General features: G+C 40.8%; 2 protein-coding genes across 4 annotated transcripts in view; both read left to right on the top strand.

Moving 5' to 3' along the window:
- Window positions 1-793: 793 nt before the first annotated feature.
- LOC140365458 (eukaryotic translation initiation factor 4E type 3-like) lies at window positions 794-11766 on the top strand. Its single transcript, XM_072451904.1, has 7 exons — window positions 794-1077; window positions 7497-7569; window positions 8909-9003; window positions 9080-9140; window positions 9255-9321; window positions 10040-10195; window positions 10275-11766. Exons 1-7 carry the CDS (start codon window positions 896-898, stop codon window positions 10322-10324), a joined length of 684 nt encoding a protein of 227 aa, XP_072308005.1. The 5' UTR covers window positions 794-895; the 3' UTR covers window positions 10325-11766.
- Window positions 11767-17539: 5773 nt separating this feature from the next.
- The window catches only part of foxp1b (forkhead box P1b), a 157219-nt gene continuing 150540 nt past the window's right edge, over window positions 17540-24218 (top strand). For all 3 annotated transcript variants that reach the window (XM_072451905.1, XM_072451907.1, XM_072451906.1), the window contains exons 1-2: window positions 17540-17627; window positions 20726-20804. The gene's annotated coding sequence lies outside the window, so the exon portion shown is untranslated. The remainder of the gene's footprint in view (window positions 17628-20725; window positions 20805-24218) is intronic.

Genomic DNA, 24218 nt, shown 5'->3' on the forward strand with positions numbered 1-24218 from the left:
CTGTAATACATACATATGTATGTATGTATGTATATATGTATGTATGTATGTATGTATATATGTATGTATATATGTATGTATGTATATATGTTTGTATGTATGTATGTATGTATGTATGTTTGTTTGTATGTATATATGTATATTTGTTTGTATGTATATATGTATGTATGTATATATGTTTGTATGTATATATGTATGTTTGTTTGTATGTATATATGTATGTATGTATATATGTTTGTATGTATATATGTATGTATGTATGTTTGTATGTATATATGTATGTATGTATATATGTATATATGTATGTATGTATGTATGTATGTTTGTTTGTATGTATATATATATATATATATATATATATATATATATATATATATATATATATATATATATATATATATATATATATATATATATATAATGTGAGTGAGGCTGGAACATCAAATCCAGTACGGCTTACCAGCGCCGCCTACTGACTGAACGGGAAATGAAACAATACAAATACAAATAATAGAAATGTGCTTTATAAATGTCATCGTGTACATGTGTTTGTGTATGAAGCACTACTGTGGGCTACTAATGAAGGCCACGGCATCAGTTTGCTAGTGTAAGCCTGGTCCTACACCATGGTCCTACACCAGGCTTACACTAGCAAACTGATAAACTAACTTAAACTTCTCCCTCTTGCAGCCAAACTGCGAGCAGAGTGATACCTCCCGTTCCCCCCACACTCTCTGAAAAGAACACAGTGCGACGTCCTGCGCAGTGACGTCATCAGCCTGTAGGCGGAAAAGCGCCAGTGCTGGACGGATCTGCCCCGTATCTGCCCCGAGACGCCAAACCGGCCAAAGCGCGGCTGATCCGACCGAGCAGAGAGTGTTCGTCGGTGTTCGTGATGGCGCTTCCCGCGGGTCAGACGGAGCTGCAGACGGACAGAGGCGCCCTGAGCGGACAGACGGCTCCCCCTGAAAACGACATAGACATCGACGAGAAAGAGTTGGATAACATCACAAAGAAGCACCGGGAGGACGACACGGCGCTGCCTCTGCATTCGCCCTGGACATTTTGGCTGGACAGGTAACGCGCGGCGGTTTTTGTCGGACTTTTAACAGTAAAATCGGCCAGAATGTCTTCGGCTCCTTCCACCCGCTATTGCTCCGCGGGCCTCCAAAGCAAATATAGCGGGAGAGAGTTTGCCCTCACCCACTTTCCCTTGACCGCCTCTGACGACGTTCAAACACCGTCGTTACCGTAAACTGTGATGTAACGTCGGGTCAGTGCACCTTTTGTAACTGACGTTTTGTGCCCCGAATCACGCGTTGTAAACGGGGCGCCCAGCAGGGGAGCCCGGGGCCAAAACACACCGTGAGAGCAGAGCACTAAACCCACGGCCTTTTAGAGGACACAACCGGATTATAGTTGTACAAAAGTCAAACATTACAATGTTACAACAGCTGATTGGCCTTTGGAGCTGCGGGTTATGTACGGTTATGGTCCGGGTTATGGTGTCATCACTGCGCGACGCCACCGGAGCAGAAAGAGCGTCGTTTCCGACAAACGACAATTACATGCACGATGTATAAGATGAAGTCACGATGTATAAGATGAAGTCACGATGTATAAGATGAAGTCACGATGTAAAAGATGAAGTCACGATGTAAAAGATGAAGTCACGATGTAAAAGATGAAGTCACGATGTAAAAGATGAAGTCACGATGTAAAAGATGAAGTCACGATGTAAAAGATGAAGTCACGATGTAAAAGATGAAGTCACGATGTAAAAGATGAAGTCACGATGTAAAAGATGAAGTCACGATGTAAAAGATGAAGTCACGATGAATAAAGATGAAGTCACGATGAATAAAGATGAAGTCACGATGAATAAAGATGAAGTCACGATGAATAAAGATGAAGTCACGATGAATAAAGATGAAGTCACGATGAATAAAGATGAAGTCACGATGAATAAAGATGAAGTCACGATGAATAAAGATGAAGTCACGATGAATAAAGATGAAGTCACGATGAATAAAGATGAAGTCACGATGAATAAAGATGAAGTCACGATGAATAAAGATGAAGTCACGGTGAATAAAGATGAAGTCACGGTGAATAAAGATGAAGTCACGATGAATAAAGATGAAGTCACGATAGTCACGATGAATAAAGATGAAGTCACGATGAAAAAGATGTAGTCACGATTATTCGGTTAATCGATGATCGTGGCCACAATGCAATCGTGAGAACCGAAGGACAAACTTATCGTGACCATTTTTAGAAGTGAAATTATGCCTGTTTTGTTCAATCTATTGCCCCCAAAAAAATATTAAAAAAAAAAAAAAAAAAAAAAAAACATTTTAAAAATCTGTCTGTTTTGGTCATATTCAACTTTTTTTTTGTCTTTCAGAAAGTTTAATTTCGTAAAAATAGTTCAATTGTGACGTTTTTTCCTCATAATAATCATAATGCTAAAATGTGATATGGACAGCCCTAGAATAAGCTTACATTGTGACATTGCCCGATGTGAATGCTACAATGCACAGGCAAATGTAGATGGTGATGGAAATATAGAACTGATGTCATCGGAATTAACAGTTCAAAAGAATAAGCAAAAGTCATCAACATTTCAGCTGTAAACAGGAAGCAGACAGAGATAAAACATAAGGAAGGAACACATAAGGAACACCTGCAGTAGTTATTTCTGTGTGCTTATCAGATTGTTTTTTACAAAAGCTTCTTGAGGGCTCGTTATGTGGAGACCGTAAGAAATATTTTTTATTTTTTTGGATCTTTATTCAATTGCAATGTCTTTAGATGCAAAAAGTGTTGTTTTGAGCTTGATAGGACAAAAAGTACGATTAAAAAAAAAAAAAAAAAAAAAAGTCAAACGTGGCGGCGCCACTTCAACATGGCTGACTTCCTGTTTATCATACAGCTCAGCTGCCAGGTGTGTTTTACTCGTCTAAAGTAGCTCTTTCACTGTTTCATGTGCCCTAGGCCAAAGATTAAGCGTTTCATGTTTTTTCTTTTTTGCTCCAGGCGGCGCTGTTGCGACAGGCGTTCTCGCAAGTTCCATTTTATTCGATTTCGGGCCGAGCTGATCGCGTCTATGTCCCATGTGGGACTTTTCATCGATGTTCAGGGGGTCAAAAATGCCAGAGTTGTGGCAGAAAACCATGAATAATAATAATAAATATAGCCGCAAGCGGCAATGATCGGCCCTCGCCACGCCGCCGCCACACCGCCGCCACGCCGCAAGAGGAGGGGGCGCTAACGCGCCCCAATTGTCCTTTTATTACGCCTACTGCTGAATCTGTGACGCTGTCACATCTTCTCCCCTTTGTTTTACCATCAAAAAGCTATTTTATTTTGAATTCTTGGCAAAATGTGCGGCTTTGCCGCACAGACACCGTGACTCTTTGAATGAAAATGTGGATAACTTTTGATGGTCCTGAAGATGAGTCTCACCAAATTTCAGGTTAATATGTCTAACGCCCTGGGAGGAGTTTGTGAAAGTCTAAAATGTAAACATGTTCTGGCGAATTCCCCATTGGAATAACATGAAAGGTTTCGGTCATCGTTACGGCAACGCCATAACAATTATGACATGGGTCTCATTGACTTTTTTGATGGGGATGCCAAAATTGAGTTGTGTGTCAAATTTCATATAAATTCGCAAAACTAAACATTTAACCTCCATATAAAATCTGTAGGGGGCGCTGTGGCTCCAAATTAATTTATTTCACTTCAAGTAGGTTTAGGGCAAAGAGTTTAACAACTGATTCTAATTTGACGCAATTCGGACTTTATCTGCGCAAACGGCAGAAATTTTAAATATGGGAGATTTCTGAAATTCTAGCTACAGTTTGCGGCTTCGCCGCACAGAGACCGTGAGAGGTATCAATGTAATTTGGATAACTTTTGATGTCCCACTCCTCAGTAGCATTTTCACCAAATTTCAGCTTTTTAGGGCCAACGCCCTGGGAGGAGTTCGTAAAAGTACGGCGTTTGGAAAAACTCCGAAGTCATGTTTAGCCATTTTTGAAGCAATATGGCCGACATTTGGTTGGGCGGACGGCGTTGCCGTAATAATATTTTTTACTTCTCTTGTCACCATCTACCTCTGCGCCAAATTTCATGATTCTACGATCAGATTTTTTTTGGGTCATTTCCCATCTCTCAATGCATTTTTGGTACATTTGGGGGCGCTGACGCGCCAATTTTTTATTTTAGAAAAGGGAAATAGCCAGAATGTAGAGAGGCACGATTTTTAGAGGTGTGAACATTTTTGTGACTTTTCGTCAATGTTCACTGGGTGAAAAATAGGGGGGTTGGTCCCGAGAAGAAGAAGAAGAAGAAAGAATTAAAGCCGCAAGCGGCATCCAACGGCCCTCGCGGGCCGCCGGCCTTCCGACTCTGCTCTCTGCATTTTACAGAGATGGCGCTAACGCAATTGTCTAAGAACTAAGACAGCGACACATTGGACATGTTCAATGCTGTGCTTAACCAGTGCAAATGAACACAAATGTCGGTCAAATGTGCGGCTCCAGCGCACAGAGACCGTGACACTTGGAATAAAAATATGGATAACTTTTGATGCTCCGCTTGTGTAGATTATTTTCCCCAAATATGAGCTTGATCGAGCTATTGCCCACGGAGGAGTTTGTTAAAGTGTGAAGCATGAATTTGAACATTTCAAAGATTTGGCGTTTTCCCATTTGTGACAGTATATTTGCAGCTCCACGGCACAGAGACCGTACCACTTGAAATCAAAATATGACTGACTTTTGATGCCCCGCTTGTGTAGATGATTTTCCCCAAATATGAGATTGATCGGGCAATCGCCCTAGGAGGAGTTCGTTTAAGTGTGAAGCGTAAAAATGTGGTCATTTTAGAGATTTCGCTGTTTTCCCATTTCTGACATATATTTGCGGGTCCGCCACACAGAGACCGTAGCACTTAGAATCAAAATATGGATATTTTGAGCGATATTTGAGTGATTTGAGCGATTCTACGATTTTCCCATAAGGATAACATGGGATGTTTCTGTCATCGCTACGGTTACGCCGTACAAAATATGACTTTGGCTCTCATACTTTTATGATTTGGATGGCAAATTAGAATTTTGTTCAAAATATCATATCATTTGGAAAAACTCTATTGTTTATAGGCCACTCTGAAGGCCAAATAGTCAGAATTCTGGGAAACGTTTGCGGCTCCGTCGCACAAAGACCGTAAAAGTTATCCTTAAAATTTGGATAACTTTAGATGCCCCACTTGTCTAGAGGACGTACACCGATTTTGAGGTCGGTGGGCAAAACGCACTAGGAGGAGTTCGTTAAAGTGTGAAACAGAAAAATGTGGATATTCGAGAGATTTAGCGGTTTTCCCATAGGGATAACATGGGAGGTTTATGTCATCGCTACGACTACGCCGTAAAAATTAAGGCATTTGTCTGATTGGCTTTTTTGATCGGGACGCCAAAATAGAATTTTGGGTAAAGTTTAGAAAATTTTTGTAAAACTAATTTTTGACCTTCAATGTTAATTTAAAGGTCACTCTGTAGGGGGCGCTATCGCGCCCATTTCAATTTTGTCATCATAAACTGGTCCAAACTAGAAAGTTGAACAACTGATTCAAATTTGGTCCTAATCGGACTTGTTTTGATCAAATGGGAACAATTTTTAGATCTGCAATATCCCAAAATAAGTTGTCCAACTTTGCGGCTGCGCCGCACACAGACCGTAAAAGGTATCTCAAAAAATTGGATAACTTTAGATGCCCCACTTGTCCAGAGGACGTACGCCGATTTTGAAGTTGGTGGGCAAAACGCCCTAGGAGGAGTTCGTCAAAGTTTGACGTGAACAAAATGGCTAACACAGCGTGTTTTCATTTTCAAAGGAAGATGGCGGGCATAGGGTAATTCTGGGGGCGTGGCCACAATAATATTTGTTTTTTGTCCTCACAAGAGGAATGCGTGTTCCGAATTTCGTAGCTCTACGACAAAGTTGACCTCGGGGCGTCTCCCATAGGCGCAATGTATTTTGACTTTTGTCGGTGGCGTTGTCACGCCATTTTTTAACGAAAAAAAAAATGGCCCAGAAAAAAACAAAATTTTTCGCCGATTTTGAATTTTGGGTAAAGTTTGGTGAGTTTTTGAGCATGTTCAGGGGGTAAAATTAGAGCTCAAAAAGCAGAAGAACAAGAAAAATAATAAAAATAATAATATTTTTAGCAAAAACAATATAGCCGTTTCCACTATAACAACAAATGATACATCGTTTGAAAGCTCTTAGCCTTCCCGATGCCGTCATGGGGTGGAATCATCATTACGAGCGCTTACGCGCTCGTCACTCCCTATTCCGTCGGGATGCCCCGCCCACTCCCCATAGACTTCCATTGATTTGAGCAGATACAAGCATGGCCCATGCCTGCGGCATGGACTCTCGCGTACAGGACGATGCCAGGAGGGTTTTTGGAGGAATGCAGCGCTTCGCGCTGCTGTTGTCAACAATGAGTGAATGGGCTACGCCCATTCACTAATTGTTGACTATTTCTGTCATAGCAGGAGTAAGTATGCATGATCCATGCCTTCGGCATGGGCTAGTTCACTGTACTTGCCAGGGGCGACGGGGTACCTAACATGCGGGCTGCGCCCGCATGTTTGGTCAGACAGTTGCAACGCTGCCTTCGGCAGCGTTGCGGGAGCAATAGGCCCTCCGCCCTGCTGGGGCTCGGGCCTAATAATATTCCGATGCGAAAACAATGTTTCCCATTTTTCAAATATCATAAACTATACATTTTCGGAAAGCGCTCGCGCTTTCCTACCTCATGGTGTGGGTCCCTGGTCACTGACGGGTACTTTCGTTAATTTTGAGTGGGCTCCGCCCACTTTGTGTTTTTGGCCCTCTGAACAGTAATAATGTTCAATTTTTGCATTACATGCTTATATGCACGGAACATGCAAGAGATGGGGAACGTATTCGTGAGCTACTTAGCGCAAATGAGTGCTTTATATGGGGATGACGACCGCTTCGCGGTCGTCATCTCAATTTAAAGTGCTCGTTTAGTGCGCACTTTTGCACGGGCTTCGCCCGTTTACAACGGTAATTTTCCATTTTCCTACTACTAATTAGTATGCACGGGGCGTGCATGAGTGAAGGAGTGCGTTAGTGAGTGTTTGGAAGTGGGCGAGCGCTTCGCGCTCGATTTCGTGCGCACTACGTGCGCACTTTCGCAGCCGTGCTTCGCACGGCCTTACGAGATTAATGGGCCTCTCGCCAGCTTGAGCCAATTAATCCCTATATAGAGCGCACTGCATTATAGAAGGCACACTGCAGTTTTTGGAGAAAATTAAAGGCTGTTAAGGCCTTATAGTGCTAAAATATGGTATTATTCTTGTTTCATGCTGCACCTTAATGCAAATTCCTAGTTCACTTGTTCACTGACAATGGCAACACACCTTTTTCTGATGATTCTGATTCTTTGTGTTTAAGGTCATTGCCAGGCACAACAGCAGCTGAATGTGAGTCTAATCTGAAGAAGATCTACACTGTGCAGAGTGTTCAGGTGAGCTCGGCTGCATTCAGAGAGCACGACGTGGCTTAGAGCTATTTCCATCGCACGGTTTTGACACTCGAGGTGAACAAGCACTTCTGGGGCTTCACTCTTGAACGCAGACGAGTGGGAAACATAGCCACACATACAGCAGCCCGAATAAAGTGAGCTGAGGTCACATTATTGAATACAAACTGCTGGAAAATGCAACATGGCATGTCTTTGCTTGCCACAGTATTGCAGGCTTTTAATACGATCTGGGTCAGGTCAAGAAGGGGAATGTGCTTTTGTAAACCAACCTTTAAGCCCAAGTTGTTTTTTTGTTGATTGTAGATGCTCCGTTTTTCTTGTTTTGATAAAAATGTTGTTCTAGAGTGGCATAAAACGTATCTATCTGCATGGAAGTATGGTGTTAATTATCTATTTCCATGGAATTAGGCAGGTGACGGGCCACCTCCAGGAAATTACACGGTGTTGCTTTAATTATATATTTTTAATTTCGACAAAGTTACAAAGCATTATGTGGTGAAGCAGAACTGCTATAGAACGTGGGCTTTAGTCACTCACATTTTGAAATTAGCTGAACAACCTTTACACTTTAAAATAGAGGAATCCTATACTCTACAAAATATATTAAAGATGATTGGGAAAGAGAGGGTAATTTTGTTTGAACTGACAAAGAATAAGTCACGCCTTTTTCCATAGTTTTGGCCAGGGTGCGACTTATAGTTCGGAAAATACGGTACTCCACAAAGTAACATTTAGTCTGGAAAGAATTCTGTTAAAACACTGTACCCCATGTCAAAGTGATCACTATTCACAGGGAAATGCTAAATGTTGGAGAGCAGAATTTCCTGTTGCTCTAAAATATTGGACTGAAGTTAATAAGGCACTGCAGACAGTTTTTAACATCATCCAACTCAATTTCAGAAATATGTATTTGGTCTCAAAACTCCTGCCATGGACACAATAAATGGATATCTTTGGACCATACTTCTGGCAGCAGAAAAAGGCCATCACAAAAAGACAGATGACACCAATTGCGCTGAATATCAAGAACTGGACAGACATAATTGATATACGGGGGGGGGGAGAAGAAATCACACAAATTGACAAATCTGACCAACTTTGGACTAAATGAGACCTTTATTTTGTACTTTGTGTGCCTTAATTTCTTTCTTTTTAATGTTTTCAATTATATGAAATGAATAAATAATTAAAACAATTGAAACCAAAGGCTATTTACAATGGAGCCTGTGTAAATAAAGCGTAAATGAGCGTGGGTGGCTGGCTTGTCCGTGTCTTCGCTGTACGTAGACAAACTGACGTTATTTATCTGTAATTGTTGCAGATGTTCTGGAGTGTATACAACAACATCCCCCCCGTGACTGCACTGCCTTTGAGATGTAGCTATCACTTAATGCGAGGCGAACGAAGGCCGCTCTGGTAAGTTCAGCTGAATTTACAATATTAACAGCCTTGTGTTTTAACTCTTGGCCGTAACTATGACTCTCGTTTTCAGGGAGGAAGAAAGCAACGCAAAAGGAGGAGTGTGGAAGATGAAAGTACCAAAAGAAAGCACTGTAGGTGTTTAGGATCTTGTCAAACATTAAGCCATGTCATGGAAGGTAAATGTGTATGTGGTGATACAAGCAGAGATGCTATAGAAACAGTCATTGTTCTTTGGTCTGTTCCAGCTGACTGTTTGGAAAGAGTTGTTACTAGCGACAATCGGGGAGCAATTTACAGATAACTGTGCCTCAGGTGAGCTTTTGCTGGTCTTTTTGCAATTTAATTCAATCTGGAAACGTCCACACATATTGTAAACATAAAAGTGTTAGATGGAGTCATTACATGTGCCTGAAATGTGCATTTTGATGCAGTTAAAGCTCCACCAATGCCTTGTCCTGTCAGGTTAGTAATATACACTAGATTCACTTAAATATAGTCTTTGCTATTTATAATTCATTTTAGTTCAAACAAATGAATTCTAGACAAAATGGCTGTTATATTGTCATAGGTATTTGTTTAGAAATGTGTTTGTGCATTTATTAACATTTAGCTTTTCACAAATGCCCATGAAGTTCGAATCATTTCTCCATTTTATACCAGTTCATGCTTGATATTTTTTTTTTCCATGAGAAATTAAAAAAATATATATACATATTTTACTCAAGTTTTTCCAGGCAATAATTTAATTCAAGTAAACCATACTTTGTCTGCCACCTGCTTGTCTCCGTTTCTTTCCCTGGATTGTTCCACAGTATGGCATTAAACTTGCATATCTCCATGGTGATAAGCAAGCCACATCTATGGAGAGGTGACCCAGCTCACAGTAAAATGCATGGTGTTTTTTTTTTGGCAATTAAACATCTGTAATGCAAGTAATACATGCCATGCAAACGCATCACCACGGAGACGTGCAGGTGGGAGCAATGTCTAAAATGTGTGCCAATTTCTGTCTGTTCTTCTGTTTTCTCAGAGGACGAGGTTGTGGGCGTTAGTGTCAGTGTTCGGGATCGTGAGGATGTCGTACAAGTGTGGAATAAAGATGCTACTCTTGCTGGCGAAGCTAATGTCCTGGCAAAAGTCCATGAACTCCTGCCGTTCATATCTTTTAAAGCAGTTTTTTATAAGTGTAAGCAGGCATCACTTGTATGTTCACACCCTTTAAATCTGTTGTAATTGAATAAGGACTCATTTTATTTGATTTCCAGCTCACATGGAACATCACGCCTTTGAGGGAGGACGCTCAAGAAGACACTAGACCACGCCGCACTTTGATTTATCCGAACTGTTCCCGCCTTTGACGTAAAGACACTGTCCATGGCGTAAAGTCAAGGGTATTATTTTACGTCATTCAAAGAAAAGTTCAAACTATATTTTTATAACTTTACTGAATTACTGATGCCTTTGCTTCACCAAGGAGGATTTTAGATACACAAGAGTCCTTTTTATGTTAGATCACGTTCTGACTTGGACACAAATGGCTGTCCCGTTCTCATCACGCCCACTGGAACTCCATTGTTTCCCGATATAAATCAAATAGTTATGTAATCTGTCTAACTGTTGGCTGTGTTGGATGTTGCAGTGCAGGTCATGGTGCGCGACTCTGTGCCAAAGCACCTTTCTTTTCTCTCGTTTTTTTTTTTTTTACCCCTTGCATTCTTTCAGTGTTTCAATGGCAGGATAGTTGCCCATCTTTACTGCTGTAGTGAATGTCTGTGATGTATGTTCTTGATCTGTCAACAAATCAGGGTAATGCATTTGCACATAGTTGGATCCCGGCCCCCTTCAAATAGAAAGCCATATCCCAGCACAAACCTGGATGACTTCAGAGCTTTACTCAAACTGCAGAATTTGTTTTTAGAATGTGCCTCTCCTTTGGGCCTGACTACAAATATACTGATATTTAAAACAAAACCCAACATAATTAGTATTTTTCTAGATGATTAGATATTTTTGCCTTTAGCTCATCAATCAAACCAAGATAGCATTCATACATTTGATGGGTGAACTTCATCTCTTCAATATTTGTCAGGCGACAGTTTTGTTTGTAAAGGTCATTTATTAAGAATGTTTTAAATAATGCAATGTCTAATGGTGCTTATGATGTTCATTTAACTGAATGTGTCAGTGACAAAATGCTCATAAGAAAACTTTTAAATATGGCAGGTACAAACTATGACCTAGAGAGTTCAGCATGACCTTATGTTAACCTTTAGGGTTGTGGTGACCTTTTAGTAACCAAAGGCTACATAACAGTGGTTAAAAGTGCATTAAACAGATGACATGTAACACTTTTAAGTACACCATGGTCCTGTAGAGAAATGAATTGGATTAGGGAGCAATTAAAAAGTTGCATGTGAGATTTCTGTTATATTAAGTTTGGACATCATTAGAATAAGACATACAATGAAGCAGGTTCACTTCTTCTGAATATAACCTGTGATGGAGCTGTAACTTACAGGATAAACGTAGTGGACACAACACAATTACATATTGCTGTGACTTTGAAGCAGTTTAATGTTAACCTACTCATTCTGTAAGTGCAACTATTGGCGGCACAGGGGTTGAGTCACAAGTACTTTTGCCTCACAGCAAGAAGGTAACAGCTTTGATTCTCAGATGAGGTTTGGCCTTTAGTTTGGAGTTTTTCCAATCACACAAAACATTTGCAATGAGTAAATCATCGAGTGAGGTATTTCTGTGAGGACAATTAAATATACTTAACCTTTAGTCGAGTATCGCTCGGTAACTCTCTGAAAACCCACAGTTTCAAGCTGTCTTGTTTTAATATTTGTTTTTTCAAGTGTGTACAAGAGATATGTCCAGTATTCAGATTACAGGGCAAACTGAATACTCTTTGAATTAACCTGCTGCTTCATACCGTGTTGTCTATGAACCACAAATGTACTGTCATTTTTGGTGCATTATGTATCCCTATTGTGATTATTTTAGAGTTCTCATAATTGTCACTTTACAGTCTCGGTTTGCCTTGGTTTTGTTGTCACTTCTACCAAGTCTATTAGAACTAGTTAAATGACAGTTTAACTTGTTAAACTCTGTGACCAATGACTATGTTTTTGCAGAAACATGGTTCAAGCCAATACAATAAAATATGTAGTTTTATATCATGTGCAGTCTTTTTGTCATTATCCAACAGTTTCCTATGTCCTAGAGCTATCAGTCTGGCATACCAAGCATGTTCTCTCCCCTGCAGTCTCTTTTTAAAGCTCCACTTACACAATCTGTCATAATACATTTACTTTTCAAACTAATAGAGAATAGAGTATTTGCTAATGTTTCACTATTCTATGGTGTATTTATTTTATATTGCAAATTAGAAGTTTTTTACGGAAGAGAAAAATACAGCACTAATATTTATTATATATCAAGGCTTGTGTTTGCACAGTGCATTAGGATAGTTCACTTTCCCCCAGTTTTCTTCTGTTGCTGTCTCATTCCAAAATGGATTAAATTCATTATTTCCCTTAAAATTCTACAAACAATACTCCATAATGACAATGTGAAAGATGGTTGTTTGAATCCTTCGCTTATTTAAAAATATTTTTTTTTAAAAAAGCACATAATTATTCACAGCTTTTGCTCAATACTTTGTTGAAGCATCTTTAGCACTAATTACAGCCTCAAGTATTTTTGAGTTTAATGCTACAAACTTGGCACACCTACTTATGGACAGTTTTTCCCATTGTTCTTTGCAGAATCTCCCAACCCCAATAAGTTTGGATGGTGAGTGTCTTTAACAGCCATTTTCAGATCTCTCCAGAGACTTTCAGTTGGGTTTAAGTCTGAGCTCTGGCTGGGCCACTCAAGGACATTCACAGTCGTCCTGTAGCTTCTCCTTTGTTACCCTGGCTGTGTGCTTAGGGTCGTCATCTTGTTGGAAGATGAACCTTCACCCCAGTCTGAGTTCCAGAGCGCTCTGGAGCAGGTTTTCATCAAGGATGTATCTGTACACCGCTGAATTCATTTTTCTGTTGATCCTAACAGTTCCTGCCACAGCCTGATGCTGCCACCACCAGGCTTCACTATAGAAATGGTACTGAGCAGCTGATGAGCGGTGCCTGGTTTCCTCCAGAAATGACACTCGCTATTCAAGCCAAAGTGTTCAATCATTGTTGCATCAGACCAGAGATTTTTGTTTCTCATTGTCTGAGAGTCCTTCAGCAGCTGTCATGTGCCTTTTACGGAGGAGTGGCTTCTGTCTGGCCACTCTACCACACAGACCTGATTGGTGGAGTGTTGCAGGGATGGCTGTTCTTCTGGAAGATTCTCCTCTTGGAAGAGTCTTGGTGGCTCCAAACCTTTTCCATTTACAGATGATGGTGGCCACTGAGCTCATACAAACCTTCAATGCTACAGAAATGTTTCTGTTTCCTTCCCCAGATCCGTGCCTAACTACAATCCGGTCTTAGAGGTCCACATACAAGGCTTTGGACTTCACAGTTTGTGCTCTGACGTCACTGTTAACTGTGGGACCTTATATAGACAGGAGTGTGCTTTTCCAAATCATGTCTGATAAACTGAATTTAACACAGATGGACTACAATCCAGTTGTAGAGGCATATCAAGGATGATCAGTGGAAAAAGTAACAGCTCAATTTTGAGTGGTATGGCAAATGCTGTGAATCATTTCTTTGTATTTTTAATAAATTTACAAAGACTTCCAACAATTTTCTTTCATGTTGTCATGATAGGGTATTGTAGATTTGTTGCAGGCAAATAATGAATTTAATCAGTTTTGGAATAAGGCTGTAACATAACAAAATGTGGAAAAAGTGAATACTTTCTGGATGCACTGTATACTTCCAAAGTATACAGTATCCAAATGCTGAATACATCCTAAGTGCATCATACTAAACCACTCAAAATCAGGTGAAATTAATTAAATTCAAATCACTGAGTCTTATGCATATCTGTAAAGACTAAACTTGACTTTAATGTTGGAACAGGTTCAAACGTATTACCTGCATTCCTCTGACATAAGACTCTTCTCACTTGAAACACTGTAAACCTTCAGTACATCCCAACATTCAATAGGCCAATGATATTTAATACTGATGGGGGCAGCTGAAATATATAAAGTTAAAATATTGGTAAAATATAAGAAGTTGGTGAGTCTAGTCGCTAACATCAGATTAAGCATTTGTGAATTAACCTTTTTGATGCCCACCATCTGAGATTATGAGATCCTCCCATTCTGGAATCTGAAAACAACCAATATGAAAAAATAACTAAATGAATGAAATTGGGTCCACAAACTTTAAATGTTGAAAGTGTTGTCACAACTTGAGCCGCATACACCTGAATTAATATTTCCTTCAGAGTAAGTGAAAATAGCTCCATATCAGAATCAGAATCAGAATCAGAAAAGGGTTTATTGCCATTTGTCGATGAACAAAAATTTTCACAGGCATAGGAACTTGTCCTGGTGGTTCGGTGCAACACAGACAACAAACATTGAACACTTAAAACGGCATAATATGTACATACTAAAATGAAATATAAAATACAAAGTTATGTAGTGCGGTAGTGCAATAGAAGTGAGCAGTGCGATGGGTGCAAGATGTTTAGGAAGTGTTCATGAGTCCAACAGCAAAGGGAAAGAAACTGTTCTTGTGGCGGAAGGTTCTGGTCCGGATGGACCGTAGCCTCCTGCCTGAGGGGAGTGGCCTCCTGCCTGAGGGGAGTGGCCTCCTGCCTGAGGGGGGTGGCCTCCTGCATGAGGGGAGTGGCCTCCTGCTTGAGGGGAGTGGCCTCCTGCCTGAGGGGGGTGGCCTCCTGCCTGAGGGGAGTGGCCTCCTGCTTGAGGGGAGTGGCCTCCTGCTTGAGGGGAGTGGCCTCCTGCCTGAGGGGGGTGGCCTCCTGCTTGAGGGGAGTGGCCTCCTGCCTGAGGGGGGTGGCCTCCTGCATGAGGGGAGTGGCCTCCTGCCTGAGGGGGGTGGCCTCCTGCCTGAGGGGAGTGGCCTCCTGCCTGAGGGGAGTGGCCTCCTGCTTGAGGGGAGTGGTTCAAATAGTCCATGTCCAGGGTGAGGAGGGTCGGCTGTGATCTGACCTGCTCGTCCCAGAGTCCTGGAGACGTACAGGTCCTGCACAGCTGGAAGTTCACGGCCGGTCACCTTCTAGAGCGCACAATGCGCTGTAGTCTCTGTTTGTCCCTGGCTGTGGCTCCAGTACCACACGGTGATGGAGGAGGTATAATGAGCCAAAGTCATTTTTGCTTGTCCTTTATTTAACCCAGGCCTATGTGTCTTTTAGAATATTACGACATCACACACAAACTTTTCTCATTCATACTGCACTTGGCTGACATGGGTGTTGTGCTGGTCCTATTACCACATACAGCCACGAGGGAGCGCTGTCCACCAACAAACAAACCCCAGTTGAGCCTGCGTCAACATCACGCACTCAACGCACGCCGTGATAAGCCTCAGTCATTTATAACCAAATGGGCTGTGCTTTAGTCCTTGATCAAGGACAGAGAGATGAACTCAAAATATTTTCTCTTGAGGTTAAATTAATGTTGCTTTACAATGAGCATTAACTGGACTGTTGAGCCCAAGCTCCTGATCATTCTCATCTTTAGGGACATGAGGCACATTTAATTACACCCATAATGTTCTAGTAGGATTGTGCTTATGAAGATCACTCTTTTGCAGGGTACTTACTTGAGACGACCACTTTTTGTATAGTTTTACAAAAAAAGTTAAAATGTTAAAATTGCATTTACATTCTTTGTATAAAAATATGGAATGCTGTGGAATAACACTCACCTTCTAAAAATGTGAAAAAAGCGAGGAAGGAGAGTATCTTCAATTTCACTATCCAGATTACATAGCAACAATTAACCAATGTTTGAGCATAACATTGAGAAAGAAATACTTTACATTCCTTTTACTTGTAAGTCTTTATGTAATGTTTATGTTGAGGAATTAACTCACATACTTAGAAGCTAATCAATGTCCTTGAATCTACTTTCTATAGTAAGTTGGCAATAGCAGACCTACAATTATATTTTATAAACAATACAGCACATTTCAAAAAAAGTAAGACTTGATAATATTATACATTATAGATCACTTTTTGGGTTTTGACTTAACTATGCTTAGACTATGACTTTGTCCAACCTTTTGTTTGTAATCGTAGTTCATTTAGGCCATTTGTTTGTGCTCAAACAAACAGACTGTTGCATTAGTATTAGGTGGTTACTCATGTTTCATTTAGGAGCACCACCCAAAATAAACTCTGTGAGCAATGGCTTCACTTTTCTTGCATCCAGTTAATTATTTTTGACTTGTTCTCCTCCAAACGTGATGAGTATTAATGATGCTGTCTGGTATAAAAATAAACCCCGACTAACCAATGCAGAATCTCACATGTCTTAAGAGGAGAGGCTATAGTTTGGAAATAGAGAAATGCAAAGAGACCAGACACAAAACTGTGAATTATTAGCTCATTGTGCCTCAGAAGTAATTAGTCAGCTTAGACATTTTAGCTTTTTGCTCGGCAGCCCCCTCTCTCCTGTCACACATGGAGCTAAAACTAATGCATATCATTACATTTCCCCTGCAGAAAGTGAACCGCCATGTGCTTCTACTTTTACTGCATTGAAGCCTTAAGAGTGCAGACACTTGAAGAGTTTTCGCTTTTGTTTTTTGTTTTAAACGAAATCCTGCAAACGCGATGAGCAGGTGGATATGACGTCACGCCTGGAAGATCAAAACAAAAACATCTAAACATCCGCGATTCTTCCCCGTTAGTGTGTGTGTGACTGTGTGTGTGACTGTGTGTGTGTGTGTGCGACTGTGTGTGTGTGACTGTGTGTGTGTGTGACTGTGTGTGTGACTGTGTGTGTGTGTGTGCGACTGTGTGTGTGTGACTGTGTGTGTGTGTGACTGTGTGTGTGACTGTGTGTGTGACTGTGTGTGTGACTGTGTGTGTGTGACTGTGTGTGTGTGACTGTGTGTGTGTGTGTGTGACTGTGTGTGTGTGTGTGACTGTGTGTGTGACTGTGTGTGTGACTGTGTGTGTGACTGTGTGTGTGACTGTGTGTGTGCGACTGTGTGTGTGTGACTGTGTGTGACTGTGTGTGTGTGTGTGACTGTGTGTGTGACTGTGTGTGTGTGTCTCCTTTCTGTCCACCGCGTGTTAAAAATCTAATAATAAGGAAGACGACAGACGCTGCAGAAGCTCTTCTCGGGACGCGGGCAGGAAAACTGTGAATTTAACTCCACGCGCCGGGACTGCTTTGCCTTTTTTTATTTTTATTTTCTTTTCCCCCCCGTCCCTTCCCGCGCCGGGGTAAGCTTTATCTCTTGTAGCCTTTGTAGTGAACTTAAGTTAGTTAGTCCCCCCCGTGTTTCCCCCGCTGTCCCTCGGGCGGAGGAACATCGCGTTTACGGTTGTGGTTGTTGACGCACGCGCGCGCTCCCCCCCCCCCCCCCCCCCCCGCCCCGCCGCACGAGCGCAGTTATCTCGTAATTTAGTCGCTGCATCATCGGCGCGCGCGGTCTGTCTCTAAACTGCTGTAAAGCGTTTGCGAGCGGGTAAGTTTCGGCGTGAACACAGCGCTAGCCGCCTCCTGTCCTCGGTAGCGACCTGCTGCTGCTGCTGTTGTTCTGTGGCTGCCTTTTCCGCACAAGGCGCCCGCACTTTTCACGTCTTTATTACCGCTTTACTACAAGTGTCTAAACGCGTCTAATGATAACCGCGCACACCTGGTATCGTCACGCGCGTCCTTTACGCTGTAATTACCGCCGGCGACTTGCGTTCTGTCGCCGCGCGCGGGGGGGGGGGAACTTATTAAACTTGTTGTATACTTCCTCATTAAAATGTCAGAATTACGGCTAGCTGCGTGCTTGTTGCGGGTTTACGCACGCTCTTTACGCGTGACGGAGTGTGCGGGCGCGGGACGCATAGAATGTTGCGGTTTTTTTGCGGTGAAAAGTGGAAGTTCTTTTTCTGACTGCCGTGATTTCTTATGGCAAAGTTGTCCTCATCCCCACGTGTTAGCTGCGCCGCGCGCGCCTGCACGCCGCTCCGACGCTGTAACGCGGAGCAACGCCGTATTTATTGTGTGAAATAAACATTAATAAACATAAAAACAAGATTATTCGGGCTTTACTTGTGATGTTGCGACGTGCTGGAAGTGTTAAACAAGCGCCCCAGTCCTGAAGTGACCAGAAAAGTTGCTTTCTTTCTGTACAGCAAAATACTTTTTTTGTTTTTTTTTCTGTATTTTTATAGCCAGACCTGTTTTAGCATCAAAATAATATACATGTCTCCTGTTATAAAGTTGTCCAAGTACTTTGTCATGTCTGTGCCATGTAAAGTGCAGTTAGAATGAAACGTAATGAACCATGAAAAAGAGCAATGCATTTTTATTATTTATATTTTCTGATCAGTGGATGAATACAACACGTATGACATCAAATGAGCCGTGATAATAGTTGTGTATGAAAAGTAATGCACAAGTTCAAATGTGTGTGACAGTGTAATTTGACACTAACAGTTTTACAGTGAGTGCGCAGCTGGCATCAGACTTAAAACATGAGAATTTATCAAAGGGAAAAGTGCAGCTTTAACTGCCGTGGCTGGCATAGCTCCCTCCGTCTTGGTCTTTGGATTAGTCATTGTCTGAACGAGAGAGAAAGAGAGACAAAAAAAAAACACACACTTTTTGTAGGAGAAGAAAAGTAAACAGCCTCCAACAAGCGAACCTTGACAACCCAGATTAAGGGAAACAGTGGAGATCAAACAGGCTGCTGCTGGGCTGTTGTCATGAGCTACACACTATTTGAACTGGCACTGGGCACTGGGCTCACTAAACGCACAAAACGGACCCTCACAAAGCCTCGGACGGATTTCAAAATGCCAACTGAAACTTATCTTGTGCTGTGTGTGCCACTTTTACACACCTAATCAGCACGGCAACCTTTCAAACCTGCCGTGGCACCGATTGTGTGCATTCTTTTTGCGGTTATTATTAGCAATACACGCATTTTTGCAAAACTTTCTTTAGTCGGGGTGTGCTGTAGATAATATTGTGAATTTTGGTTTGATGAAATGCAGTTGAATATTGTTTTGTTGTTTAAAAAATACAAATAAAAAGCTACGAAAAGACGTAAAAATGAAAAAAAAGTTGAAAAAGATAAAAATGCAAAAGAAAATGTGTTATTTAGTCAAATTTGTCAGGTGATATTTTTCATTTATCTGATATTTAAACATAATGCGTTTAAAGGCACGTTTGAACACATTTCTGTAATTGACATAATAGCAGGATACAAAAAATATCAAGCTGTTCATTTTCGTCAAGATGGCCCAGCCCTTTGCATAATTTGAAAGGATAAGGCTATATATGGACCAGTAGACTTTCACATAGGGTCTCCCTGGTTTGTGAAGGGTTAAGATAGTAATAAGTCAGTCATGCGTCGAGTGAGAGGGGAAAGTGTCGTGTGTGTGCTCACTGCCACTGACCAATGCACTGGGAGTCCTCGTCCCATTTAACCATAAGGGAGGTTCTTTCCTGCCCTGCAATGAAACCTGTGCATTTCACTTCATTTCTTTAGTTCTTTAGTCTTTTACACACACTGAGTTTGTCTGATGAAATGTGTATGTCTGCACTACATGACAACAACACAGTATGGCGTTACTGCAGCCATAATTCCATAATTTAACTCTATGGACTAACTTTTAATTCCAAATGAATTATTTTGCCATCAATGTAATAAATAAAATGTAAGCAAAATTTTAGATTAATGTTAAGATTTGTATCTTTATGAAATTTAAAAAGAAAAACATGACACAGAGAAGTAAAAGTGTGGCTAATTTACCTAAATAATGTCTGGCATATTGTTTGGTGTATTTAACCAGCCTACACCATTGATTGGCAAATGTGTCTTACTTACAAATGTGATCTTTTCTATTTGATTTATTTATTTTATAGAACAAATATTAAAAAAAATATTGGCTTTTGCCTAAAAAAATTAAATCTTTAAGCTGAACATTGAAGCAATATTGAAACCTTTTGGTTTCTTGCCATTTATTAGGAAATTCCTTTCTAAATGTGAGGACTCGACATACATTATTTACCCAGCATTTGAATTCTTATATAAGACATTCTTAAACCCAAACCACGCAGCGTCCTTTTTTGCTCAAAGCTCGACAAGTGACAGTTGAATAAAAGGGAATTTTCTAAATGATGCACGTTTGATTCATATGGCACAAAGGAACATGAAGCGAAGGCTCTCATTACTGCTGTGCTACTGAACGCTACTGTAAAGGGACAGCCGCTCTACTGCCAGAGCTCAGGGTTTATACTCTTGTACCAAGCTGACTCACCTGTAGTCGACTGTCACAGTGTCAAATCTGTTGTTAGCGGCAGATAAAATCATACAATCAGTTTAGAGTGTAGTGTCTGTGGGGTTTGCAGTGCACTGGAGCAGTAAATGACAACACTACGACTGTTCCGTTTGAAGCCTGTTTGTGACAGACAACAAAACAAGGAATATGTTGTGGAACATTTGGAACATTGATACGTGTATATTTGATCCCCCATGTAGCCTAATGTTTTCAAAATGTCCCTCCTTATGCCATTCAGCCTCTCTCACTGGTTATTGATGATAACTCTTCCTTTCGTCTTCAGGGCATCATGAAGAGGAAGTGAGGCACACAGATCTGGGAAGACTCTAAAACCACAAGCGAACGCTGCTGACGTCACAGCTGTAAGTCATTTGTCTGTGTTTAGACTGCTGCACTCGTGTCATTCCTCCAACAAGGTCACTGTCCCGTCCCTCTGACTCCTCCTCTGTAGGTGGGGTTCACGTCACAGCGTTCTAGACTGACTATATAGACTAAAACTTGTGTGAAGTTTGCCCCCCGTTGTGCCCGATTGACACCACTTTGGGGTCAATGGAATTATGGGGGCGGCAACATCACATTTTGGCCTAGCCATGACCAAGCAATGATCAAACTCAAAAATGTTTATAATATGTGCTCACCATTTAGTTGTCACGCTGACATTTTCGGGTCAATCTTCACTTTTTTGGTGTCAGTTGTGCACAAAAATTAAGCGTGCTGATACTGTGCACAAATGATGCAAAAACATTTTGTACATCATTTTGGGGGTAATCGGACCCTGGAACTGGTCAGAATCATATGATGGAATTTGCTCTGTAACTGTCAAATTGCTGATTTGATGACTTGGTTCATGTTTCATATCTCTGTAATGTGACTAAAACTGAAGCTATAGATCAGTGGTCCCCAAACTTTTTGACTGGAGGGCCACATTGGGCTCTAAAATTTGGCCGAGGGGCGGAAAATATGGTGTGTTTGTGTGAACTAATGAATTACTATAAATTACACGCATGATTTGACCTGTAACTTGTAACAAAGCAGCAAATGCAAGGCTCAATGTACAAATTGTTTTCCAAATGCATTAAACAATGATTCATTATCTACTGTCTTCTACACAAGAGTCTGTCCACAAGAGTCTTCTTCTGTGAGTCAAACACTTGCTTGATTGGCCCCGGTGGCCGTTTGTGGTGAATTTTATTTTCTGCGCGCCATAGATTTTCTTGTGCGCGCACTAAGTGCGAGGAGTGCACTAAGTGCGAGCAGTGCACTATGTGCGAGCAGTGCACTATGTGCGAGCAGTGCGCAGCTTAGAGGGAACAGTGCCATCTCTTGGGGAAATGTGGGCATTACAGGCGAAAGGTAAAATGAACGGCCAGCCACGGTATCGTGAGTTTGAATCCCGACTCAGACATTTGCTGCATGTCCTCCTTTCTCTCTCATCATACCCCTTCCTTTCATTCTCATTCCATCTACTGTCTAATAAAGCCTGCGGCAAAAAAATAAAAAAATAATAATATTTTTTTACGTAACTTGGACAAGCTTTGCGGGCCGGATTGAAAGGCCCAACGGGCCGGATGTGGCCCGCGGGCCGTAGTTTGGGGATCAGATCATATTCTTCCATTAATTGAGTAGTTGGTTAATTTTTTAAATTTTACTTTTAAAAGCATATTCCATTAAAAAAAAAAAAGTTATAGTTCATAGTAATAAACAAATAAGGAGTAATAAACAAATAAGGAGAGACAGCAACATTTCACTTAGCCAGTCCAAATTGTTCTGTTAGAATATATTTAAAGGACTAATTAACTTAGAATAAGAAACGTGTTTGTAAAACTTCCTGTGAGTGAGGCCAGTGAGCCCTGGTGTTTTGAGCTGTAACTCTGCAAACATTTTGTAGCATTAGCTCCGTGTGCTGTTCACTTTAGCATCAGTGTCTTGGCTCCGTCATCGCAGACTTTCTGTTTCATAATTGTGGTCTTCTGTGTTCTTTCACACAACACAACTACGCTTCACACTCGTCAGTTTAAAACACACCGCTCTCTCTGTTGTGCTTCGGTTGTGGCAGGTCCGCGTGGAACAAGCTCCGTGTGAAACATAAGCGCAAACGTTTTCCCGTGCGCCACAGATTCATGGAGTTTTAATTCGATATGTGAATTAAAGAAATCATTGAGGAAATCACATAATAATCAAAGCTTTTTTGTAATTTCTTTGGGTATTTTTTTTCAACACATAAACTTAAGTGAAATAATGATTTCACATAAGCTTCAGAAAGTTGTGCCATTAATTATCTTCAAAGATGTCATTTTTGTCAGTTGAAAGGACTTCAGGCCATGAGATTAATATGACACATTTGTGGAGCCAATCATTGATCAGGTTTTGCATTTGTGGATTTCGATTTATTTCAAAAACAGTACATCTCCCATAGAGTTACACAAGCCCCAGCCCACCATCTGAGATTATTATATCTAATTCTAGAACTTGATCACAACCTATTGGAAACCTTTTTTAAAACATATACATACTTTTTTGTGTTAGATTTTATTTATTACACAAAAAAAAGAAAGAAAACAAGACCAGAGAGAGAATAGACATAAATCAAAACCAGTAGCCAAACCTATTGGAAATCTACATCCTGGTTTCATGTCTGACCAGGCTGTTTGTGGTTTCAAGTTTTTTCCTCTGTGTTGATTAATCACAATTTGGATTCAGTTGTATTCCGTCTTAATACAAAATAGTCATTAATATTATCTTAAACATAGACAATACACACACACTTGTTTGCTTGTCTGAGAACAGATTTAATGCAAAAGTGTGATTGAATTTTGTTATGAAATAAGAAAAGAATATGCTTTAGTGTAGATTACATTTCTGGACTAAACAAGAGATTTATTTTTGGACTATTCTTCACAATCTTTTATAGTGTTTCAAAACTTTGTCTCTCTGCTCTTTTCAGCAATTTGCTCATTCCTTTTCTATTTTCAATCAGCACGAACCAATATTATTATGTGCTGAAACATTTTTGATTCTCTCAAGGGCCTAATAACAGCCCTAACCACTGTTCTTCCCTCATGCTTGTTGGGTGGAAAGTTTGTGTGCTTTGATCACGTCTTTTCAGCACATTGCTCCGGCTTAGCCCGGCCGCTCGCCTTGTGATAAGCCATCATAGCTCTGATGTGAGCCACACTGGAGCACAGACAGAAGACACTTCTGGAGAAGAGCAGAGCAGCAATGCAAATTCTGTTGACAGACTCGAACATTACGTTCTCTTTGCCTTCTGCTCGGATTCTGGAGCCTGTTTCAAAATAAAGGACGTTTATGTGGTACATGGATGTCAACATCTCTGTATTAGTGTGCACTTGGCACAGTCACTAGTGAAGCAGACAGAAGTAATGTTGTAGTGTGAAAATTCAAATGAGTAATTCACTGAATCACAGGTTAAAGCATAAAACCAATGCATTTTCAGTTTTGGATTAATTGACATTGGCTTAATATGCTGGTTGCTGATTGTTGGGTTCATTCCTTCTGTAAACTGGGTCCAGGCAGAGTTTGTGGACATGGTTAGACTCAGACAGAGCAGTACACGCTGGTGAAGGAGCTAAACCCAGATGTAAAACTAACCAATACAAATCTTATCTTGTTTTTGTTTGTTTGCTTTGTATTTTTAACATAAATTATTTTAATGTTGTAATTTCAACTTGGTACATACCTTAGTGATTATTTAACTTAACCTGGACATGTTCATAAACAACAACAAACGGTTGCAAACATAGTTTGCTGTAGTTGTT

This window comes from Eucyclogobius newberryi, unplaced genomic scaffold (genome assembly GCF_026437365.1).
Source record: "Eucyclogobius newberryi isolate DKJ021-1_F unplaced genomic scaffold, fEucNew1.0.hap1 SCAF_19, whole genome shotgun sequence".
NCBI classification, from domain to species: Eukaryota; Metazoa; Chordata; class Actinopteri; order Gobiiformes; family Gobiidae; genus Eucyclogobius; species Eucyclogobius newberryi.